At 46.6% G+C, this 24,184-nt stretch overlaps 1 protein-coding gene across 1 annotated transcript in view; it reads right to left on the bottom strand.

Annotated features, from left to right (window-relative positions):
• Nucleotides 1-15,454: 15,454 nt before the first annotated feature.
• Nucleotides 15,455-24,184, bottom strand: part of slc6a15 (solute carrier family 6 member 15) — a 44,555-nt gene continuing 35,825 nt past the window's right edge. Inside the window, exons 12-13 of the mRNA XM_086009297.1 lie at nucleotides 19,699-19,861; nucleotides 15,455-17,892 (exon numbers count right to left, since the gene is read on the bottom strand). Coding sequence (XP_085865423.1) covers nucleotides 17,524-17,892; nucleotides 19,699-19,861 — 532 coding nt within the window. The 3' untranslated portion in view covers nucleotides 15,455-17,523. The remainder of the gene's footprint in view (nucleotides 17,893-19,698; nucleotides 19,862-24,184) is intronic.

The following is a 24,184-nucleotide window of genomic DNA, read 5'->3' on the forward strand; positions in this document are numbered from 1 at the left end:
GACTGAAATATTTTATTTGACCCTTGATGATACAGAGACACTCAACTAATAGCATTTGCAAACAATGGGCAAATATCATGTGATCAAATGTCACATGATTGAATGCCACATGATCAAGCACCACATGAACAAATATCACATGATCAAACCTCCAGAAATACATCCAACTCAGAATGTTGAAGAAAGTCAGAAAAGAAATAGCAGAGGTTCTGACCACAATCTTTCAAACATCGTTGGATATGGAAATTGTGGCAGAGGATTGGGAAAGTAACAATTCCCATCAAAAAAAGAAAAAAAAGGGATAAACCAGGAAACTACAAACCAGTGGGTAAGCTTCCAGATGCCATGACACAGGATAATATTAATACTCACCAAGAAATACATGGGTTAATTAAGGATAGCTTGGATTTGTAAAAGGTATTTCTGACAAAGTAGTTTGGGTACATAACAGAGTTAATTGAGGAAGGAAATGCAGTGGATATTGTGTATATGGAGGCTTTGCTTATGAGGAGAGACAAGGGAAATGATGGGGGCGATTTTGCCAGCCCTGGGAGGCGGGTATGGAGGCGGGACTGCTGGAAAAATGGCAGAATCTGGGGGCGGGTACCCATCCCACCCCCGTGCCATCTTCCCAGGAGGCGGGTAGTTAACAGGCAGTTTTGGGGATAATTCCTATTTTGAGCTCTAAAGTGGGCCGAGATGTCCAGTGTGCAGGTGAGTAATGGGTGCATGTGTGCAGAGGTAAGTGTGTGAGGTGAGTCTTAAGTGTTTTAAAAGCTTTACTTACCTTTGTTTCTTCCTCCAGGCTTCATCCCTTCAGGTCTCGGGAGTCCCTCATCTCGTCGGCAGAGGAAGCAGAATGGCTGCTGCATTCTCAAATGCACCAGCCTTCTGCTTTCTGCTCAGGACAGATCTCTAATTGAGCCTGTGTCCCAGGAATCAACTTAAAAGACAGATTGTCAGTGTTTGACAGCTTCACAGAGCTGTCAAACGATGACAATTCATCTGTCAAAAGCTCTTGACAGATGAAACGTCACTCGCTGATGTCGCCAGTAACCGGCTTTCCCTTAATTGGCCTGCTAAGCCCGCTGGGTGGGCTTAACAAGGTCAATCAAGGGAAAATAGCGTGGGTTGGCTGGCCGTCGATGGAGGCGGGACTAAAACCCGATAAGCAGCAGTCCCGCCTCCATCACATCCCCATTGGCAAAATCACCCCCGTGGTGTCTCTTCATTTTAACAAAGTAGATTACAAGGGGATCTGATAGTGGTGTTCAAAATTATAAAGGGTTTTGATTAGGTAAACAGTTTAAAAAATAAAAAAAAAATTCTTCCTGGTTGTAGGTACAATAATTAGAAAAAAAGGTTGGAAGATTTTTTTTTAGGACAGAGAATGAAGTTTTAAGTATTGGTTTTGATCTGTTCAAATGTTCAATTTCCTTTGGAGAAACTAAAATGTCATAATGTAAATCCTTTGGCCTATAAATTCGGTGACGCCCCGCCAGCACGTTTGCGCCGGAAATTTAGCGCCCGCCGCCGAGCCAGTTGTGCCTGCCCCAAATTCACTTTCAGCGCCCCAAAGCGGAAGCGGGCACTGGTACAGGGTGTGCCCGCCCCACTTGGGGCGCTGAAAGTGAATTTCAGCGCTGCCGGTCCCGCTGCGCCACCCGATGCGGAGCGGCAGGCTGCTGTACTGCAGGCCTCCCCCTTCTCTTAAGGGGGAGGTGCCTGCAACGGCCGGAGCCCCGTTGAAAGTGCCGGCAAAAGAGCCCGGCACAACGGCGAAGTGCCAGGCTCCACGGAAACCAGCCGGCAATGCCGCGGGGGGGGGGGTGGAGGAGGCCGGGGAAGGAGGTGCGGGCAGGCGGCCGCCGAAAAAGCGGCCGGCCGCACCTCCGCTTTAAATAGCGCCTCTAAGGCTGCAGCACGGCCAGGTTTTCAAAACGTTGTTAGCGGCCGCCAGGGAAGAGGCGGCCGCTACTGAAGATGGGGATCGGCGTGGTTTCGGGCGGTACCGGGGCGCTGCGCACACCGATGACGTCATCGGTGCTGGCGCAGCGCTACCAGCTTACGCCGATTTAAAGGCCCACCTAATTTCAGCGGCGACGCAACTTCCGGCGCAACCCACTCTTGCGCCCCTAAATGGGCGCAAACCCAAGGGAATTTCTAGGCCTTTGTCTTGACTCTATTTTCTCTCCACGGATGTTGCCTGGCCTGCTGAGTTTTTCCAGCATTTTCTGTTGTTATTTCGGATTTCCAGCATCTGCAGTATTTTGCTAAGGTATGTAACTTACCTGATTGTGGAGCCGGGAGGATCAGGAGTGCTCCTACTTAAAGGACCTGATCCCCCCCCCCGCCCCAATCGCGAACCCCTGGCCTCACGTTGTCCCAACCCCCGGACCCACTTACATGATCAAACCTCCAGGAATACATCCAACCAGAGTTGGCAATCCTAATCCTAGAACGTTGAAGAAAATCAGAAAAAACAATAGCAGAGCTTGTGCCTGCAATCTTTCAAACATGGTTGGATATGGAAAGTGTGGCAGAGGATTGGAACGTAACAACTCCCATCAACCCCCGAGGCTAGCAGCAGCCCAATTGTTATTCAGACGTCATCCAGTCTTCGCGGGCGGGCTGTTACGTCACACCAGCTCGATTACAATGAGGTCCAAGGCACAATATCTCAGGAGCCTCAGACCTCACCAATCTGATGCAGGGTATTTAATGGGTGCTCCCGAATTTCTGGGCCCATTAGTTCTGTTTTGAGATTGCTCTTCATCTGCACAAACTATTGATCTTATCATTTCTCAACGGACTGAGGTCTAAATGGGAAATGATGCTGGCAACAGTCGTTAACCTTTATAAACGAGAAGGTGGGATGCTATTGGCAATGTCACCACTTCCTTTTTAATCATGCCCGGCACTGTAAATTTAACATTTTAATCTTGGTTTAAAATGTGATGTTGCCTCAGCTAGAAGGGCACGTTTTCCTCTTCAGGCTCTTAGGTGTAAGGGATCACCTGGGTAGAGCACATTGAGGACAATTGGCAGGGAGGGTCATTAAGCCAGTGGTTCTCGAACTTTTTTGGTTGATGGACCCCTTGTCAAATGGATCAGTAATCATGGACTCTTTTCTCCCCCACCCCCCCACCACCCCTTCTAAATTCGAATAGTATAATACTCATAATATGAAAGTGCTGCTAATGTGTTTTAATAATGCTTTTAAGAAAACAGGTATTTATTTACAGCTATCAGCGAGATGGGTGTGCCTGCTTCTCGCATCAATTCTGTGTACTTCACAGTAACAGATGGCCACTATTATCCACTTAGTGCTGGACAATTTTTAAAGCCGTCAGCAGGCTGGCCAAGGTGAGTGAGGACAGGCTGGCCAAGGCGAGTGAGGGCAGGCTGGCCAAGGTGAGTGAGGAGTGAGGGCAGGCTGGCCAAGGCGAGTGAGGACAGGCTGGGCAAGGTGAGTGAGGGCAGGCTGGCCAAGGTGAGTGAGGGCAGGCTGGCCAAGGTGAGTGAGGGCAGGCTGGCCAAGGTGAGTGAGGGCATGAGCATCCATGCACATGCTGGGATGCTGCTGGAAGCATGACTCACTGCCATACTGTCCCACTGGCATGTTCTCTAACAGCAGCACTGTGGGATTGTACGGGCAGGATTTTCATTGTGCCATGGAGTCGGGATTGGAGGCGGCGGTGGGGGGGGTTTAAAATCCCAAAATCAGAGGTCCCGACCCCTTCCCACACCCAAACCCGCCTCCATGCCAGTTTCAAAGGAGGTGGGTACCCGCCCTGCACTGGGACCCGCCTACCCGAGGCGGGAAGGGATTAGTGCCAATTAACTGCCTGTTAACAGGTAGTTAACAGGCAGTTTTTAGCCTAATCCCTATTTTTAAGGTTGAAGTGTGGGATTCCCGGCGGCTCCAAACTACGCCAAGTTAGAGGAGGCGGGCCTTCGGGTTGAAGGACTTGGAGGGGTCGAGATGTCAGTGTTCAGATGAGTGATGTGTGCATGAGTGCAAAGGTAAGTGTGTTTGGTGTGTCTAAAGTGATTAAATAAGTTTTACATACCTTTTTTTACCTTTTCAGCCTTCCTTCCTTTAGGTTCCGGGAGTCCCTCATCTCACCGGCACAGAAAGCAGAATGGCTGCGAACTGTCAAAAGTGACAGCCTTCAGTTTACTGTGCAGGAGAGATTTCTAACTGAGTCTGTGGAGAAGGACTCAGGTTAGAAGTAAGACTGTCAGTGTTTGACAGCTTCAAACAGCTGTGAAACGCTGATATTTCATCTGTCAAAAGCTCTTGACAGATGAAATTTCAGTCTGTGATGTCACCAGTTGCCGGGTGGCCCTTAATTGGCCTGCTGAGCCCGCTGGGCGGGTTCAACGAGGTCAATCAAGTTAAAATCGCGTGGATTGGCCGCATCTTGATGGAGGCGGGACTACAACCCCGAAAGTTGTGGTCCCGCCTCCAACCCAACTCCTGAGTTAAACTCCTGCCCCACGTGTTTGAAGGGTCCCGCAGGCGCTCTGATCACGTGTCAGGAGGATGGCAGAGGGAGAGGAATGGGCCTAACCGGCAGGGAGCGCTTGTTGCAAAGTGAGTGAGAGCTGTGGGCCTCTGAGGAGGCAGGCCCAGCCATTGAAAATAATTTGCAAGAACTGAATCAGTGTCCATTTTTATAAAGAGAAGCAGCCTTGAAATTGCCTCCGGTTGCGGACTCCCTGTAAAGCACCTACGGACCCCGGTTTGAGAAACACATTTAAGCTACAGAGAACTGGGTGAGCTCTGCTACAGCCAGGCAATCTTCCTTGCCTTATTTTCCTCCACCCAAGCGATCCTTCATACACAAGCACTAGAAGAGCAAAATGTGCTCCAGAGTTCTACAGCAGAAACTTTGGATAACATCATATCAGAGGTGTTTCGGGGTGCCCCCATACAGGTCCTGAGCTAAGTCAAAGACTTAAGGGTCTTGATTTTTACAGACCCCTGGGTCCCCAGCAGCCTCCTGCCGCCTGATTTTACCGGCCTGCCAGCTGCTTCCTGCCAGCCTCCCACCACCTTTGGTCAGCAAGTAGCATGCTAATGAGGCCCAGCTGTTAAACTTGGCCTAGTCTGCCTGCTGCCACTCCCAGACAGGCCAGCCACTCACACTGCCATGTTTCCACCCGGGAGTTAAAATTGAGCCCAAGGTTTCTGACTTAAATGGTGCAGTCAAAGTTAATTGGGTTGGATATGTTGGCATGCCTCCATGACTAGTTTGCTAGTCTTAATCATTTTGATTGACTAAAATTGGCTCCCTCCCATTGTGTTTTTACCAAATACAAATTATAATCCAAATATAAGAACATAAGAAATAGGAGCTGGAGTAGGCCATTTGACCCTTCGAGCCTGCTCTGCCATTCATCAAGATCATGGCTGATCTACTACCTCAACTCCACCTTCCCGCGCTATCCCCATATCCCTTAATTCCCTTCGTCCCCAAAAATTTATTGACCTTGAATATACTCAATGACTGAGCATCCATAGCTCTCTGGGGTAGAGAATTCCAAAGATTCACCACCCTCTGAGTGAAGAAATTTCTCCTCATCTCAGTCCTAAATGACCGACCCCTTATTCTATGACTGTGACCCCGTGTTCTAGATTCCGTAGCCAGGGGAAACATTTTCTCAGCATTAACCCTGTCAAGCCCCTTAAGAATTTTATATGTTTCAATTAGATCACCTCTCATTTTTCTAAACTCTAGAGAATATAAGCCTGGTCTACTCAATCTCTCCTCATAGGGCAATCCCCTCATCCCAGGAACCAGTCTAGTGAACCTTTGCTGCACTCCCTCTAAGGCAAGTATGTCTTTCCTTAGCTAAGGAGTCCAGAATTGTACAGAGTATTCCAGGTGTAGCCTCAGCAATGCCCTGTATAATTGTAGTAAGACTTCTTTACTCTTATACTCTAATCCCTTTGCAACAAAAGCTAACATACCTTTTGCTTTCCTAATTGCTTGCTGTACCTGCATGTTAACTTTCTGTGATTCATGTACAAGGACACCCAGGTCCCTCTGAGTGCAAACATTTCCCAGTCTCTCACCATTCAAAAAATATTCTGCTTTTTTGTTTTTCCTACCAAAGTGGATAACTTCACACTTCCCCACATTGTATTCCATTTGCAACGTTCTTGCCCACTCAGTCAACTTGTCTGTATCTCTCTGCAGCCTCTTTGCGTCCTTCTCACAGCTTACTTTCCCACCTAACTTTGTATCATCAGCAAACTTGGATACGTTACACTCAGTCCCTTTCTTCTAAGTCATTAATATAGAACGTAAATAGCTGAGGCCCAAGCACTGATCCTTGCAGTACCCCGTTAGTTACAGCCTGCCAACCTGAAAAGGTCCCATTTATTCCTACTCTGTTTTCTGTCCATTAACCAATCCTCAATCCATGCTAATATATTACCCCCAATAGCGTTTCAGAGCAGGAGCTGCGGCTGGAGTCACTGTGGAGCATCCTCGAAACTGAGATCTTCATGGATAGCACGTTAAACGAGGTGGTCACATCGCAGGTAAAGAGTGCACAGGCAGACAGGAAATGGGTGACTGCCAGACAGAGTAAAAGAACTAGGAAGGTAGTGCAGGAGTCCCCTGGGTCCATCTCCCGCTCCGACAGATTTTCCATTTTGGATACTGATGGGGGAGATGGTTTCTCAGGGGAATGCAGCAAGAGCCAAGTCCGTGGCACTACAAGTGGCTCAGCTGCACAGGAGGGGAGGAAAAGGAGTGGCAGAGCAATAGTGATAGGGGATTCTATCGTAAGGGGAACAGATAGACTTTTCTGTGGCCACAGACGTGACTCCAGGATGGTATGTTGCCTCCCTGGTGCCAGGGTCAAGGATGTCACTGAACGGCTGCAGGGCATTCTGAAGGGGGAGGGTGAACAGTCAGAGGTCGTGGTTCACATGGGTACCAACGACATGGGTAGAAAGAGGGATGAGGTCCTGCAACAAGAATTTAGGGAGCTAGGTAGCAGATTGAAAAGCAGGACCTCAAAGGTTGTAATCTCTGGACTACTCCCGGTGCCACGTGCTAGTGAGCATAGGAATAGGAGGATAGAGCAGATGAATGCGTGGCTAAAGAATTGGTGCAGGAGGGAGGGCTTTAGTTTCCTGAATCACTGGGTCTGCTTCTGGGGAAGGTGGGACCTGTACAAGTTGGACAGGTAGCACCTGAACCGGAACGGGACCAACATCCATGCAGGGAGGTTTGCTAGTACTGTTGGGGGGTTTAAACCAACTTGGCAGGGGGATGGGATACGGAGTGGAGCTATAGTAGGGGGTGATGCACAGCCAAATATAGAGGAAAAATCAAGTCAGCCTGGAAGGCAGAGCAAATATGTAACGGCACAAGGGAGTATGGCAAGGCTGGATGGCATTTATTTTAATGCAAGGAGTCTTGCAAGTAAGGCAGATGAATTGAAGGTGTTGATGAACACATGGGAGAGTATGATATTGTTGCTATCACAGAGACATGGTTGAGGGAGTGGCAGGACTGGCAGCTCAATATTCCGGGGTATAGAATCTTCAGGCGAGACAGAGGGGGGTGTAAAAGAGGAGGGGGTGTCGCAATATTAATCAAGGAGTCAATTACTGCTGTAAGGAGGGATGATATTTAGCAGGTTCCTCTAATGAGGTCATATGGGTAGAACTTAAAAACAAAAAGGGGGCAAGCACTTTGCTGGGAGTGTACAATAGGCCCCCAGTCAATTCAATTCAATTTTATTTGTCATATATGCAGCAGATGTGTGTACTGCACAATGAAATGTTGATTTTTACGAGTCCTCCCAACATTGGAATAAATATGGCATAACAATGATAAAAATACTAATAGAAATACAGTAATAATAAATAAAACAACAGTAATAAATAATAATAAATTATACGTTCATGAGTCTTATGGCCTGGGGGTAGAAGCTGTTTCGAAACCTGCTGGTACAAGACCGTATGCTTCGGTATCTCTTACCGGACGGGAGCAGGGCGAAGAGGTTGTGGCTGGGGTGACTCGCGTCTTTAATGATTCTCAGGGCCTTCCCCCGGCACCTCTTGGGGTAGATATCCTGGACAACAGGTAATTTAATTCCTATAGTATGTTGTGCAGCTTTCACCACCATCTGTAGAGCCTTGCGGTCTGTGGCGGTGCAGTTGCCATACCAGGTAATGATGCAGCCGGACAGGATACTCTCGATGGTGCACCGGTAGAAGTTGGTGAGAATCTGGGGGGCCATTCCAAATTTCTTCAGTCTCCTGAGGAAGAACAGGCGTTGGCATGCCTTCTTCGTTACAACGTCGATGTGATGTGACCACATTAAGTCCTCCGTAATGAATACACCCAGGAATTTGAAGCTGCTGACCCTCTCCACCTCAGCCCCTTCGATGTAGATTGGCGTGTGTCCCTCCCCCTGCCGCTTCCTGTAGTCCACGATCATCTCCTTTGTTTTGCTGATGTTGAGGGAGAGGTTGTTGTACTTGCACCATTCTGCTAGAGCTCTTACCTCCTCCCTGTAGCCTGTCTCGTCGCCATCTGTGATCAGGCCTACAACGGTAGTGTCATCAGCAAACTTGATGATGGAGTTGGAGTTGTGCGTGGCCACGCAATCGTGAGTAAACAGGGAGTACAGAAGGGGGCTGAGCACACAACCCTGGGGAGCTCCCGTGTTCAGGATCAGTGTGGAGGATGTGTTACTGCCTATTTTCACCACCTGGGGTCTGCCCGTCAGGAAGTCCAGTTGCATAGGGAGGTGTTAAGTCCTAGCTCACAGCTTGTTGACAAGCTTGGAGGGGATAATGGTATTGAATGCTGAACTATAATCAATGAACAACATTCTCACATAGGTGTTCCTCTTATCCAGGTGTGATAAGGCAGTGTGCAGTACAGTGGCGATAGCATCATCCCTAGATCTTTTTGGGCGGTAAGCATATTGGAGTCGGTCCAGTGTGTCAGTTAGTAAGGAGTTGATGTGGGTTTTGACCAGCCTCTGAAAGCACTTCATGATGACAGAAGTGAGTGCTATGGGGTGGTAGTCGTTTAAACAGGTTACTTTTGTTTTTTTGGGGACTGGAATAACTGATGTCATCTTGAAGCAGGTGGGGACTACAGACTGGTACAGTGAATGATTGAATATATCTGTAAACGCGGTTGCCAGCTGGTCAGTGCAGGCTCTAAGGACACGCCCAGGGATTCCATCTGGACCAGGTGCTTTGTGGGTGTTCACTCTCTTAAAAGTCTTGCTCACATCAGCCACGGAGATTGAGAAGACCCGGTTGTCCTGAGCCGCGGGCGCCCTTGTAACAGGCCAGTTGTTGTTAGCCTCAAACCTGGCGTAAAAAGTGTTAAGCTCGTCCGGGAGAGAGGCATGGCTGGGCATGACACAGCTGGGTTTCCCGTTGTAGTCCGTAATAGATTGTAGTCCACTCCACATCCTTCGTGAATCTGAGCTATGATAGTGTGACTCCACTTTATTCGTGTATTGTCTTTTTGCATTTTTGATGGTTTTTCTTAGCTCGTACTTTGATTTCTTGTACTCATCTATGTCCCCAGAGTTGAATGCGATGGACCGTGCTTTTAGCATAGCACGGATATCGGCATTTACCCATGGTTTCTGGTTGGGAAATGTTCGTACAACAATCCTCGGAACAACGTCATCTAGTCAGGGGGAGATAGAGGAACAGATATGTAGGCAAATCTCAGAGAAGTGTAGAAATAATAGGGTAATAATAGTAGGGGATTTCAACTTCCCCAATATTAACTGGGATAGTCAGAGTGTGAAAGGCTTAGAGGGTGCAAAATTCTTAAAGTGCATCCAGGAGAGCTTGTAGAAAGTCCTACAAGAGAAAGGGCGGTACTGGACCTAAGTCTAGGGAATGTGGCCGGGCAAGTGGTAGAAGTGTCAGTAGGAGAGCATTTTGGTGACGGTGACCATTATTCGGTGAGATTTAAGGTAGTCATGGAAAAGGACAAAGATGGACCGGAAATAAAGGTTATAAATTGGGGGAAGGCCGATGTTAATATGATAAGGCAGGACCTGGCCGAAGTGGACTGGGATCAGCTACTTGTAGGAAAATCCACATCAGAGCAGTGGGAGTTTTTCAGAAAGGAAATAGAGCGAGTACAACGCCAACATGTTCCCGTAAAGGTCAAGGGTGGGACCAACAAGCCCAGGGAACCCTGGATGTCAAGGGATATACAAGAATGGATTAGGAAAAAAAGGGAGGCTTTTGGCAGATACAAAGGACTATAAACAGTGGAAGCCCTAGAGGAATATAGAAAGTGCAGGGGGGTACTTAAAAATGAAATTAGGAGAGCGAAGAGGGGGCATGAAAAAACACTGGTGGGCAAAATAAAGGAAAATTCCAAGGTGTTTTATAAGTATATTAAGGGCAAGAGGATAACCACGGAAAGAATAGGGCCCATTCGGGACCAAAGCGGCAATCTGTGTGTAAAGCCGGTAGATGTAGGTGAGGTTTTAAATGAATATTTTGCATCTGTGTTCACTATGGAGAAGGATGATGTAGGCATAGAAATCAGACAGGGGGATTGTGATATACTTGAACAAATAATATTGAGAGGGAGGAGGTACTACCGGTTTTTGCGGGCTTAAAAGTGGATAAATCCCCAGGCCCAGACGAGATGTATCCCAGGCTGCTGTGTGAGGCAAGGGAGGAGATTGCAGGGGCTCTGACACAAATTTTCAGAACCTCTCTGGCCACAGGGGAGGTGCCAGAGGACTGGAGGAGAGCTAACGTAGTACCATTATTCAAGAAGGATAGTAGGGATAAACCAGGGAATTACAAGCCAGTGAGCCTAACATTAATAGTAGGGAAATTATTGGAAAAAATTCTGAGGGACAGAATTAGTCTCCACGTGGAGAGGCAGGGATTAATCAGGGATAGTCAGCATGGCTTTGTCAGGGGGAGATCATGTCTAACCAATTTGATTGAATTTTTCGAGGGGGTGACTAGGTGTGTGGCTGAGGGTAGTGCAGTTGATGTAATCTACATGGACTTTAGTAAGGCTTTTGACAAAGTCCTGCATGGGAGACTGGTCAAGAAGGTAAGAGCCCATGGGATCCAGGGCAATTTGGCACATTGGATCCAAAATTGGCTTAGTGGCAGGAGGCAGAGGGTGATGGTCGAAGGTTGTTTTTGTGACTGGAAGCCTGTGTCCAGTGGTGTACATCAGGGATCGGTGCTGGGTCCTTTGCTGTTTGTAGTGTACATTAATGATTTAGATATGAATGTAGGAGGTATGTTCAGTAAGTTCGCAGATGACACGAAAATTGGTGGAGTGGTAAATAGCGAGGAGGGAAGCCTCAGACTACAGGACAATATAGATGGGTTGATTAGATGGGCAGAACAGTGGCAAATGGAATTTTACCCTGAAAAGTGTGAGGTGATGCATTTTGGGAGGACTAACGAGGCAAGGAAATACACAATGAATGGTAGGACCCTAGGAAGGACAGAGGATCAGAGGGACCTTGGTGTGCATGCACATAGATCCCTGAAGGCAACAGGACAGTTAGATAAGGTGGTTAAAAAGGCATATGGGATATTTGCCTTCATTAGCTGAGGCTTAGCATATAAGAGCAGGGAGGTTATGATGGAGCTGTACAATATGTTAGTTAGGCCACAGCTGGAATATTGTGTGCAGTTCTGGTCGCCACACTATAGGAAGGATGTGATTGCATTGGAGAGGGTGCAGAGGAGTTTCACCAAGATGTTACCTGGGCTGGGGCACTTCAGCTATGAAGAGAGATTGGGCAGGCTGGGGTTGTTTTCCTTAGAGCAGAGAAGGCTGAGGGGGGACCTGATTGAGGTGTACAAAATTATGAGGGGCATAGATAGGGTGGATAGAAAGGAACTTTTACCCTTAGTAGAGGGGTCAATAACCAGGGGGCATAGTTTCAAGATAAGGGGCAGGAGGTTTAGAGGGGATTTGAGGAAAAACATTTTCACCCAGAGGGTGGTTGGAATCTGGAACTCACTGCCTCAAAGGGTGGTAGAGGCAGGAACCCTCACAACATTCAAGAAGCATTTAGATGAGCACTTGAAACGCCATAGAATACAAGGCTACGGACCAAGTGCTGTTGGACTATAACCTGGTGTTGTGTGATTTCTTACATTTGTCCACCCCAGTCCAACACCGGCATCTCCACACCATGGAAAATGGGATTAGAATAGACAGGGCTTGATGGCCAGTGCGGACACGATGGGCCGAAGGGCCTCTTTCTGTGTTGTATAACTCAATGACTATGACTCTATGACCATGAGTCCTAATTTTGTGTAATAATCTCTTTTGTGCCACCTTATCGAACACTTTTTTGTAAATCCAAATAAACTACATCCACTGGTTTCCCCCTTATCCATCCTACTAGTTACATCTTCGAAAAACTCTTAGCATATTTGTCAAACACGATTTCCCTTTCATAAAACCATGTTGACTCTGCCTAATCATATTAGAATTTTCTAAGTGCCCTGTTACCACGTCCCTAATAATAGATTCTAGCATATCAGGCTAACTGGCCTATAGTTCCCCATTTTTCTCTTCCTCCTTTCTTAAATGGCGGGGTTATGTTTGCTACCTTCCCATCCTTGGGGACTGTTCTAGAATCTAGGGAATTCTGGAAGATTAATACCAGTGCATCCACCATCTCTGCAGCTCCCTCTTTTAAAACCCTAGGATACAGGTCGTCAGGTCCAGGGGATTTGTTGCCTCTTAGTCCCGTTAATTTCTCCAGTACTATGTCTTTACTTATGCATATTTCTTTAAGTTCCTCATTCTCTCTAGACCCTTGGTTCCCCATTATTTCCAGAATATATTTTGTGTCCTACTCACAGCTCTGTACTAATGCCATTCTGTAACCAGCAACTAAAGGTTCTTTTACTATGGAATGATTAAGGGAAAGCAACTGTACACAGCTGATACCTACATTACAACAGTGACTGCACTTCAAAAGTACTTAATTGGCTGTAAAGCACTTTGGAACGTCCTGAGATCGTGAAAGATGCTATATAAATGCAAGTCCTTTGTTTCTTTTTCTCTCTCTTTTTCTCACTGTTTCTCTGTGACTGGAAATACAAAGACCAGTAATTTTGCATATGTGCACAATGTGACAATGTTTAGCAAAGAGGCACAGATATGATGGGCCGAATGGCCTCCTTCTATGCTGTAACCTTCTTTGGTTCTAAGCCATTGCAGGTCTCCATTTTAATTGGAGCAATTTATTCCAGAAGTTTTGATGCAAGTGAAAGGGAAACCTGCAATTAAGTCATCACATAGTGCATATCCACAGCAATACCCTGCGTGATAGGGTGGTGGATACAGATTCAATAGTAGCCTTCAAAAGGGAATTAATTAGATAAATACTTGAAGAAAAAATTGCAGGGTATGGAGAAAGAGTGGGGGAGAGGGACTAACTGGACTGTTCTTCGAAAGAGCCGGCACAGACTCGATGGGCCAAATGGCCGCCTTCTCTGCTGTACTATTCTATGATTCTATGTTGTTATAGAACCACTTAATAAACAGATTGACACGTCTATTAACATAAGAGAGACTTTAATATGAACATATTAAGCATTCATGAAATAATATTGTCGACACTAATTTCTAGGTGATGAAGCATCTATTGAAAGCTGAAAGGTTTTTTTTGTTACTCAGAGATGAAAACATGTCTCCTAAAGCACTTGGGAGATAAGGGCCTAGATCATTCATTGCACTTATGACAGGAATCAGGCAAAGCTCACATGCAATGCTATAGAAAATTCTTCAGGAGCAGCTCTGCCAGATCCCCACCTGCCCCTGCCACTAATGGCATTTACTGCCATAAGTGATGGGGGAGGAGTTTGTGGTTGTATAATTCATTCCAATATGGGCAGGCATACTCACAAGCTATGCAAATGATGGAAATACAGCAGAAGATGTCCTTTCCACTGTAGCAATTGAGAAGCAAAGGACGGCAGAAGAAGGAATTTATAAATTACAAGGCTCGAAAAACCTTTGCAATCAATCACGGTAAGAGAAGGTCAGGTGAGAGTGACTGCCCTTCACATTAAGGCAGCTTTTGACCAAGTGTGGCATCAAGGAGCCCTAGTAAAATTGAAGTCAATAGGAATCCTGGGGAAAACTCTGTGGTTGTTGGAAGCCAATCAACTCAGCCCCAGGACATCGCTGCAGGATTTCCTCAGGGCAGTGTCCTAGGTCCAACCATCTTCAGCTGCTTCAACATTGAACTTCCCTCCATCATAAGGTCAGAAGTGGGGACGTTCACTGATGATTGCAGTGTTCCGTTCCATTCGCAACGCCCCAGATAATGAAGCAGTCTATGCCCACATGTAACAAGACCTGGACGACATTCAGGCTTGGGCACAAATGGCAGGCAATGACTATCTCCAACAAGCGAGAGTCTAACCACCGCCCTTGATATTCAATGGTATTACCATCACTGAATCCCCCACCATCAATATCCTGGAGGTCACCATTGACCAGAAACTTAACTGGACCAGCCACATAAATACTGTGGCTACAAGAGCAGGTCAGAGGCTGGGTATTCTGCAGTGAGTATCTCATCTCCTGACTCCCCAAAGCCTTTCCACCATCTACCATGCACAAGTCAGCAGTGTGATGGAATACTTTCCCCTTGCCTGGATGAGTGCAGCTCCAACAACACTCAAGAAGCTCGACACCATCCAGGACAAAGCAGCCCGCTTGATTGGCACCCCATCCACCACCTTAAACATTCATTCCCTCCACCACTGGCGCACCATGGCTGCAGTGTGTACCATCTACAAGATGCACTGTAGCAACTCGCCAAGGCTCCTTCTACAACACCTCCCAAACCCGTGACCTCTACCACCTAGAAGGACAAGGGCAGCAGGTGCATGGGAACACCATCACCTCGAAGTTCCCCTCCAAGTCACACACCATCCTGACCTAGAAATATATCGCCGTTCCTTCATCGTCGCTGGGTCAAAATCCCAGAACTCCTTCGCTAACAGCACTGTGGGAGTACCTTCAATGCAGTTCAAGAAGGCAGCTCACCACCACCTTCTCGAGGGCAATTAGGGATGGGCAATAAATGCTGCCCTTGCCAGCGATGCCCACATCCCATGAACGAATAAAAAATAACACGCCTGAGTGGTCTCCAGCTTCTCCTGGTGACAAACTACAGGGGCACTGAATAGGCTCTGCAACTGTCATCTCAACTGCAAACCAGGTGGCGAATGTAAATACTCCTGTACAAATATCCCAGTAAATGCCCAAATACTCCTGTTACAAAGTTAAAGAAAACAATGAGAATGAGAGAGTTTTCCTTTCTCTTTGCGGAAGAGTATATTTACTATTTAAGTTTGAACCAAAAACCTCTGGAAACAAAATACAACCACAAGAATAAAAAGCACAAATGTAGTCCCAAACCTTATCACTGGGTGTTTAATTTCACGTGAAATATAACAAAGGGCTGCAGAGCTCTAGAAGAACTCCAGAAGCTAAACCTTCCTCCTGCAGGAAAAGTAAAGTGGTACCTTTACTATAAGGAAACCGACTTCGCAAGAGTAACAAAATTAACAAAGAATTTCATCAAAGGCCTTATCAGTGCTGGAAAAAAAGCTTTTTTTGCATCAAAATGTTCAAACAAATCCAGACAAATATACATATATACACGTTGCAATATGCAATATAAATATACAGCTTGTTCACTAAATATTCTAAACCACAATAAATATCTAAAATAATTAGGCACCAAATTAACTGTACTGATCAGTTTGATAATAAGAGTCAGTTTTGACTCCTGAAAAATAGGACTTTACCTCTTCAAATTAATAATAGCAAACACTTTACACAAAATATACAGCCAGTTTTAAAATTACAGCTCCCTCTAGCTATCAGTAGCTCATGCCGGCCACTTGTGTCCACACAGCAGAGAAGCACATAATCTCCATTTTACATACAACTGTTAAAGGGTAGGTGCTGTTATCAGTCTGTCGAGGGGAAAATTCCTCTCTTTAGAAAAATAATTGGGAGTCTGCCTGTTTTCCACCAGAATTAACAAACTAGCTAAACGAAATTGGGGTAACGCACGGGGTTGACATGTACATTCTGAGAATATGATTTTGCTAGATTATTAATTATGGAGTAAAACAGGAATTCTTAGGGAAAATTCCATGATTCTGTGCTCCCCAACAGGAAGCTGCAAATGTCCTTGCCCGGCCCAGAAATTCAGCCTCTCCAGATATTGGGTTTCGGGCCTCATTATAACAGCTCGCCGGCGAAGCATAGTGAAGAACTGGGATGCTGCTAGCGCTGGTGATAAGCGGAGTCGAGTCGGGGATTTGGGGGTTGGGCGGCAGGTAATGTGGAGCCGAGGATCAGGGCTTCGAGAATCGGGGCATGGGAACGCGGGGCTGTGGAGCCGAGCCTGGGTCGGGGACAATGTTGGGGATCGTGGTTGTCAGTGCCTGGGATCGCGGGGGTCGGGAGTAGTGGTGATTGTGTGGGGGCCCGGAGGAGTGGGGTGAAGCGAGGGGGATCGGGTCCTTTTTAATGTAGGGTTAGGAGGAGCACTCCTGTTTCTCACAGCTCCACATTCAGGTAAATTTACTTGCCTACTTCGTTGCCCCTAGGACTGGTTCCAAGTGCAGCCCGCGATTGCGCTGGTTGACTTGGCAAACCAATCTTGGAAAGGTGTCCTTTACCAGGCGTTGGGCCCCTTATTTGCATATGCAGAGTGTCTAACGCCTGGTAAAGGACACCCCTTGTTTGTCCTTGCCTAATATGGCGGGCGGTGCACTTCGGGCCAGAAATCTGCGCACGCTTCCTGCCGCTATATTGGGGCTTTAGTAGTCCGAAGTCCGAGTCATGTCCAAAAAATGGTCGCTGTGTGACCTAATTCCTGGGCCTGTGTGTCAGAGCACCATACTGCAGCCTCAACTCCCACCCACGCTCCCTGTGGGCAGGATTGTGGAATTACCCCTTGCAGAGCAAAAAAAAGTGTTCCCTCAACGCCTCAAATATTTTTTTTACAATTCAGAACATGTACTGCGGTTTGATAAGCTAGTAAATAATTTGAGATTACATCAGTTTGTATATTTAATTCAGTGATGAAAATCGTTTTAAATATTAGCATAATTTGCATAAAGGTCAGGAATGATAAACTCACAAATTTACTAATCTTACTGACGTGCTGAGAAAGAATACTTTGTGGCGAGGAAACAAACAGGTTTTCTTTGAGAAAAATAACCATTTTGTTTTCCTCAGAGGGATCACTGCATAAAATCTGTCCGGTGCAGAAAAGTATAATGTTCAGCTTTGCTCACAGCTACTTGTAGGCAACAGTATTTCAGACAGTATCATTAATATGGAAAAATATAGTCTATCTACAGGATATACATGATACATGTGCCACGTTAGTACTTTGCGTGCTTCTGTGTGGCAATTCTGCTCAACATAGCAACATACATATAGACGGGCAAAGCTTGCTCAGAAGCTACAAGTCTGATTCAGGCATGTCGGCCATTAAGTACCCAATGCCATAGCGGCCGTTTGGAGCTGTGTCTGCTTCTGGAGTGGGGGATCCATTTTGCTTTCGGTAGATGCTGTTGCCAGCCACTGGGGAGGGCATCTCACTTGGGGCCTTGCTGTGTAGGAGACTGGCGTCGTCTTCCTCCAGGTTGGAGTTCTCCTTCAGGATCCGTCCTTTTTTGTATGAGACCGAGGCCAGAGAGTTGGAGCCATCGTCGATGAGGTTGAAATAACGGAAGATAAAGACTACTGGGACAGGGAGTAATGCCACTAACATGAGGCAGATACAGACAGCCAAACCCCACGCCGGGTAATTCAGAAACTTCTCACCACCCTAGGAAAATGGATAGAACAATTTTTTTATAACCGAGACACATGAATAATCTGTAATTTGCTTCTATTATGGGTTTGGTAATTCCTGGATTTTTTTTAAATTATGTAGTATTAATTCTCTGATAGAAATTGGTCTATGCCAGTAGCCCAAAATGGGCTCATATAGAATGGGCAACCCATTTTCCTTCTATGGAAAACACAATGGGGTGTGGTGTAAAGCAGGCTGCCGATTCACTGTGAGTCTGTTTCACCCTCCTGGCGAAGGCCAATTTCACCCCCCTAAATGTTACAGGTTTCAATCTTGTTTTACAGTTTTCCATGTTTCTAAAACTGAGATTGACTCCTTCACACAAGCAGCCTCAGTGTGATCTAATGTGGCAATGACAGAAAAACAAATGATGCACCAATTTATTCTTTAATTAAAAGACCTAAAGGCTTCACATGATAAATCCAGGGATCCAAAAACCATTTCAGCCAGAAAACTTGCCAGCTCGCCATCTTAAAGCGTGCAACTAACAAGGATGACGCATCCATTCATTATGGAGAGTAAACTTGCTCCCAAGAGCTTTGAAAGTGGTGCATATCCTGAGCACCATTACTTCCCGAATGTCTTCAGACAACTTCTGCTTTATTTTGGACAGTATTAATTTATAACAATGACAAATATACCTTTCTAAAACTCTATTCAAATAATTGGATGATATTAATTGAACTCTGATTTTAAGTGGCGGCGGGGGGGGAAGTGAATTGTGGGTGTGGGTACTGAAGTGGACGGGGATCTGTTTGCCCCCCACCCCCCCCCCCATTTTAACTACCAGGCCTCATTTGCATGCCCCGACACTGACTTCTGCCTGAAGGTGGCGGGAATGATGTCCACGCCATCGGGCGGGAGTGGAGATTTGTAGGGAGTCCATCTGCCACTGGGGCCCCACGGAAATGGTCCCTGGTAGGTTGGGTCGGGGGGGGGGGGGGGGGGTAAATCGGCAAAGTTAACTATCTGGGATAGGGCAAAGCCCAGGGCAGGGGAAGGCCCAAGGTATCCTTGTGGGGCCAGGAGGAGCACGCCTGCTCCACTTAGCCCACGAGGAACTGTAAATAGCAACAACAAAAAACTTGCCTGGGCCTCCTGTGGTAGGATGCTGCCTGTTGCTGCCTTTCGTTGGCCGGGTCTGAGACTGCATCCCTTGGTCAGCCCACAGTTAAATTGGTGTACGTGGCCTGATGACATCATCAGGATGCGACTTCCCCATTTAAATTAGGCTCCGCTCCTCTGGGACAGGTAGTCTTCCCGTGCCTGATTTCAGGCACATTAAGATGGTGCGGGACAGTGCGGGAACACTTTGCCAAAACAACCGGCATCTTAATACCTGCCCAGAACATTCCCGCCTGAAATACCCCCTCTGAATTCAAACTCTGAACTTAAATAAATTATTTCCTTTCGAGATGTCCAACCAGACTGTCTTCTTCATCTAGAGGGTCAGCAGTTTGAACCGTGGCAATACTATGGCCACTGTCCATGCTGCTCCATGACTGCATGTGTAGAGTCCAGGGCCAACCTGTTGCCTGTTTTTTACCACTTGTAATGATAGGTTCTGAACTGCTGCAGCAGAGAGGGCTAAATGATAGGCAAGGCTGGGGTTCAAATATATTGCCTGTGGAGTGCCGTACCATTAGTAATACAAGTTCATAACCCCAAATAACATCTCTGCATGAATGCGCACTCAGAAATTAACTAAAGCATCACCTGAACTCACAGGCAGAATCACAGTGAAACAGAACATTACTAATGGGTTTAAACAGCACTCACCAATTCACTAATCCAGGCATGGTAGCCTGGTGGACTCAAGCACATCTGTACTAAGCTTGCCACAAGCAGAGCAATCAAAATAAGTGGAGAAATGTATTTCCATGTGTAATAGTAATATCGAAATGGAGTGAATCCAAGCATATCCTTCAGGTCCTCCATGAACCTATGAAAATTAAACACAAAATCAAAAGACCCTTTCGTATTCGTACTTTTAGAAGTCTATAAAATAATAGTTCCAAAAGGTAGCGCCTCTTATACAGTAGTGTCAAGTTGTTGTGGCATATTCATTTGTGACCTGATTCTCCATAGGGTGAGCTGAAATGTTTTGCGGATGGGCTGTTTTGTAAAGTGCTGAGTGGAGATAAAGTTCTTCCCTTCAGAGAAGGTGGAGAAAATCTGAGAGCGAGTCAACCAAAGCAGTTCACACACAGCTCCTAACAGCAGTCTAGTGTAAGATTCTAAAAAAACATAATACAACTGCTGCTACCGAGTGGAGTCATAAAGTCGAGTTATACAGCGCAGAAAGAGGCCCTTTGGCCCATCGTGTCCACGCCGGCCATCAAGCCCTGTCTATTCTAATCCCATTTTCCAGCACTTGGTCCGTAGCCTTGTATACTATGGCGTTTCAAGTGCTCATCTAAATGCTTCTTGAATGTTGTGAGGGTTCCTGCCTCTACCACCCTTTCAGGCAGTGAGTTCCAGATTCCAACCACCCTCTGGGTGAAAATGTTTTTCCTCAAATCCCCTCTAAACCTCCTGCCACTTATCTTGAAACTATGCCCCCTGGTTATTGACCCCTTTACCAAGGGGGAAAGTTCCTTTCTATCTACCCTATCTATTCACCTCATAATTTTGTACACCTCAATCAGGTCCCCCCTCAGCCTTCCCTGCTCTAAGGAAAACAACCTGTCCAGTCTCTCTTCATAGCTGAAGCGCTCCAGCCCAGGTAACATCCTGGTGAATCTCCTCTGCACCCTCTCCAATGCAATCACATCCTTCCTATAGTGTGGCGACCAGAACTGCACACAGTATTCCAGCTGTGGCCTAACTAGCGTTTTGTACAGCTTCATCATAACATCCCTGCTCTTATATTCTATGCCTCGGCTAATGAAGGTGTGGAGATGCCGGTGTTGGACTGGGGTGGACAAATGTAAGAAGTCACACAACACCAGGTTATAGTCCAACAGTTTTATTTGAAATCACAAGCTTTCGGAGCGCTGCTCCTTCATCAGGTGAAGTGGAGAGATGCATAAAGACACAGCTTATATAGTCAGAGAATAATGCCAGATGATTACAGGTAATCTTTCTAACTGCCATTTATCACACCTCGGCAGAAAGATAATCACAGCAATCAAAGGTGTGAATGGTGTCCAAACAGGTCAGTCAGGAAAATATTACATCAAAGAACAATGAGGTGGGGTCACAAGGGGTCAAATGTTGCAGATGCTGGGGTCTGTATGAAAAACAAAAAACAGACAAAAAACATTTTTTTTTTGCTGGAAATCACAGCAGATCCAGCCGCATCTGTGTAGAGAGAACAAGCCAACGATGACTCGAGTCTGGATGACCCTACGTCAGGTGGGGTTACATGTAGCGTGACATGAACCCAAGATCCTGGTTGAGGCTGTCCTCATGAGTGTGGAACTTGGCTATCAGTTTTTGCTCTACGATTTTGCGTTGTCGTGTGTCTCGAAGGCTGCCTTGGAGAATGCTTACCCGAAGATTGGAGGCTGAATGTCCTTGACTGCTGAAGTGTTCCCCGACTGGGAGGGAACACTCCTGCCTGGCGATTGATGCGCGGTGTCCGTTCATCCGTTGTCGCAGTGTCTGCATGGTCTTGCCGACGTACCATGCTCCAGAGCATCCTTTCCTGCAACGTATGAGGTAGACAACGTTGGCCGAGTCACATGAGTATGTACCATGTACCTGGTGGGTGGTGTCCTCACGTGTGATGATGGTATCTGTGTTGATGATCTGGCGGATAAACTACGCCATGTTCTTCGCAGCCTTCAACATGTCATCGATGACGACAAACACCTCGCTATGGCCATCCCGCCTCCACTACTCGCCTTCAAACAGCCGCCTAACCTCAAACAGACCATCGTTCGCAGCAAATTACCCAGCTTTCAGGAGAACAGCGACCACGACACCACACAACCGTGCCACGGCAACCTCTGCAAGACATGCCAGATCATCAACACAGATACCATCATCACACGTGCGGACACCACCCACCATGTACATGGTACATACTCATGCGACTCGGCCAACGTTGTCTACCTCATACGTTGCAGGAAAGGATGCCCCGGAGCATGGTACATCGGTGAGACCATGCAGACACTGCGACAACGGATGAACGGACACCGTGCAACAATCGCCAGGCAGGAGTGTTCCCTCCCAGTCGGGGAACACTTCAGCAGTCAAGGACATTCAGCCTCCGATCTTCAGGTAAGCATTCTCCAAGGCGGCCTTCGAGACACACGACAACGCAAAATCGTAGAGCAGAAACTGATAGCCAAGTTCCGCACTCATGAGGACGGCCTCAACCGGGATCTTGGATTCATGTCACGCTACATGTAACCCCACCTGACATAGGGTCATCCAGACTCGAGTCGTCATTGGCTTGTTCTCTCTACACAGATGCGGCCGGACCTGCTGTGATTTCCAGCAAAAAAAAATGTTTTTTTGTCTGTTTTTTGTTTTTCATACAGACCCCAGCATCTGCAACATTTGACCCCTTGTGACCCCACCTCATTGTTCTTTGATGTAATGTTTTCCTGACTGACCTGTTTGGACACCATTCACACCTTTGACTGCTGTGGTTATCTTTCTGCCGAGGTGTGATAAATGGCAGTTAGAAAGATTACCTGTAATCATCTGGCATTATTCTCTGACTATATAAGCTGTGTCTTTATGCATCTCTCCACTTCACCTGACGAAGGAGCAGCGCTCCGAAAGCTTGTGATTTCAAATAAAACTGTTGGACTATAACCTGGTGTTGTGTGACTTCTTACATTCGGCTAATGAAGGCAAGTATCCCATATGCCTTTTTAAGCACCTTATCTACCTGTCCTGCTACCTTCAGGGATCTATGTACATGCACACCAAGGTCCCTCTGATCCTCTGTCCTTCCTAGGGTCCTACCATTCATTGTGTATTCCCTTGCCTTGTTAGTCCTCCCAAAATGCATCACCTAACACTTTTCAGGGTTAAATTCCATTTGCCACTGTTCTGCCCATCTAACCAACCCATCTATATCATCCTGTAGCCAGAGGCTTCCCTCCTCGCTATTTACCACTCCACCAATTTTCGTGTCATCTGCGAACTTACTGATTATACCTCCTACATTCATATCTAAATACAAACAGCAAAGGATACAGCACCAATCCCTGCGGTACACCACTGGATACAGGCTTCCAGTCACAAAAACAACCTTCAACCGTCACCCTCTGCCTCCTGCCACTAAGCCAATTTTGGATCCAATGTGCCAAATTGCCCTGGATCCCATGGGCTTCTTGACCAGTCTCCCATGCGGGACTTTGTCAAAAGTCTTACTGAAGTCCATGTAGACTACATCAACTGCACTACCCTCAGCCACACACCTAGTCACCCCCTCGAAAAATTCAATCAAATTGGTTAGACATGATCTCCCCCTGACAAAGCCATGCCGACTATCCTTGATTAATCCTTGCCTCTCCACGTGGAGACTAATTCTGTCCCTCAGAATTTTTTCCAATAATTTCCCTACTACTGATGTTAGGCTCACTGGCTTGTAATTCCCTGGTTTATCCCTACTATCCTTCTTGAATAACGGCACTACATTGGCTGTCCTCCAGTCCTCTGGCACCTCCCCTGTGGCCAGAGAGGTTCTGAAAATTTGTGTCAGAGCCCCTGCAATCTCCTCCCTTGCCTCACACAGCAGCCTGGGATACATCTCGTCTGGGCCTGGGGATTCATCCACTTTTAAGCCTGCCAAAACCGCTAGTACCTCCTCCCTCTCAATATTATTTGTTCAAGTATATCACAATCCCCTGCCTCATTTCTATGCCTACATCGTCCTTCTCCATAGTGAACACAGATGCAAAGTATTCATTTAAAACCTCACCTACATCTCCGGCACTACACACAGATTGCCACTTTGATCCCTAATGGGCCCTACTCTTTCCCTGGTTATCCTCTTGCCCTTAATATACTTAAAAAACACCTTGGAATTTTCCTTTATTTTGCCCACCAGTGTTTTTTCATGCCCCCTCTTCGCTCTCCTGATTTCTTTTTTAAGTACCCCCCTGCACTTTCTATACTCCTCTAGGGCTTCCACTGTTTTTAGTCCTTCGTATCTGCCAAAAGCCTCCCTTTTTTTCCTAATCCATTCTTGTATATACAGTACCTTGGCATCCAGGGTTCCCTGGGCTTGTTGGTCCCACCCTTGACCTTTACGGGTACATGTTGGCGTTGTATTCTCTCTATTTCCTTTCTGAAAGACTCC

This window comes from Somniosus microcephalus, chromosome 16 (assembly GCF_052327205.1).
Source record: "Somniosus microcephalus isolate GS21.2 chromosome 16, FLI_Smic_1.0, whole genome shotgun sequence".
Taxonomy (NCBI): domain Eukaryota; kingdom Metazoa; phylum Chordata; class Chondrichthyes; order Squaliformes; family Somniosidae; genus Somniosus; species Somniosus microcephalus.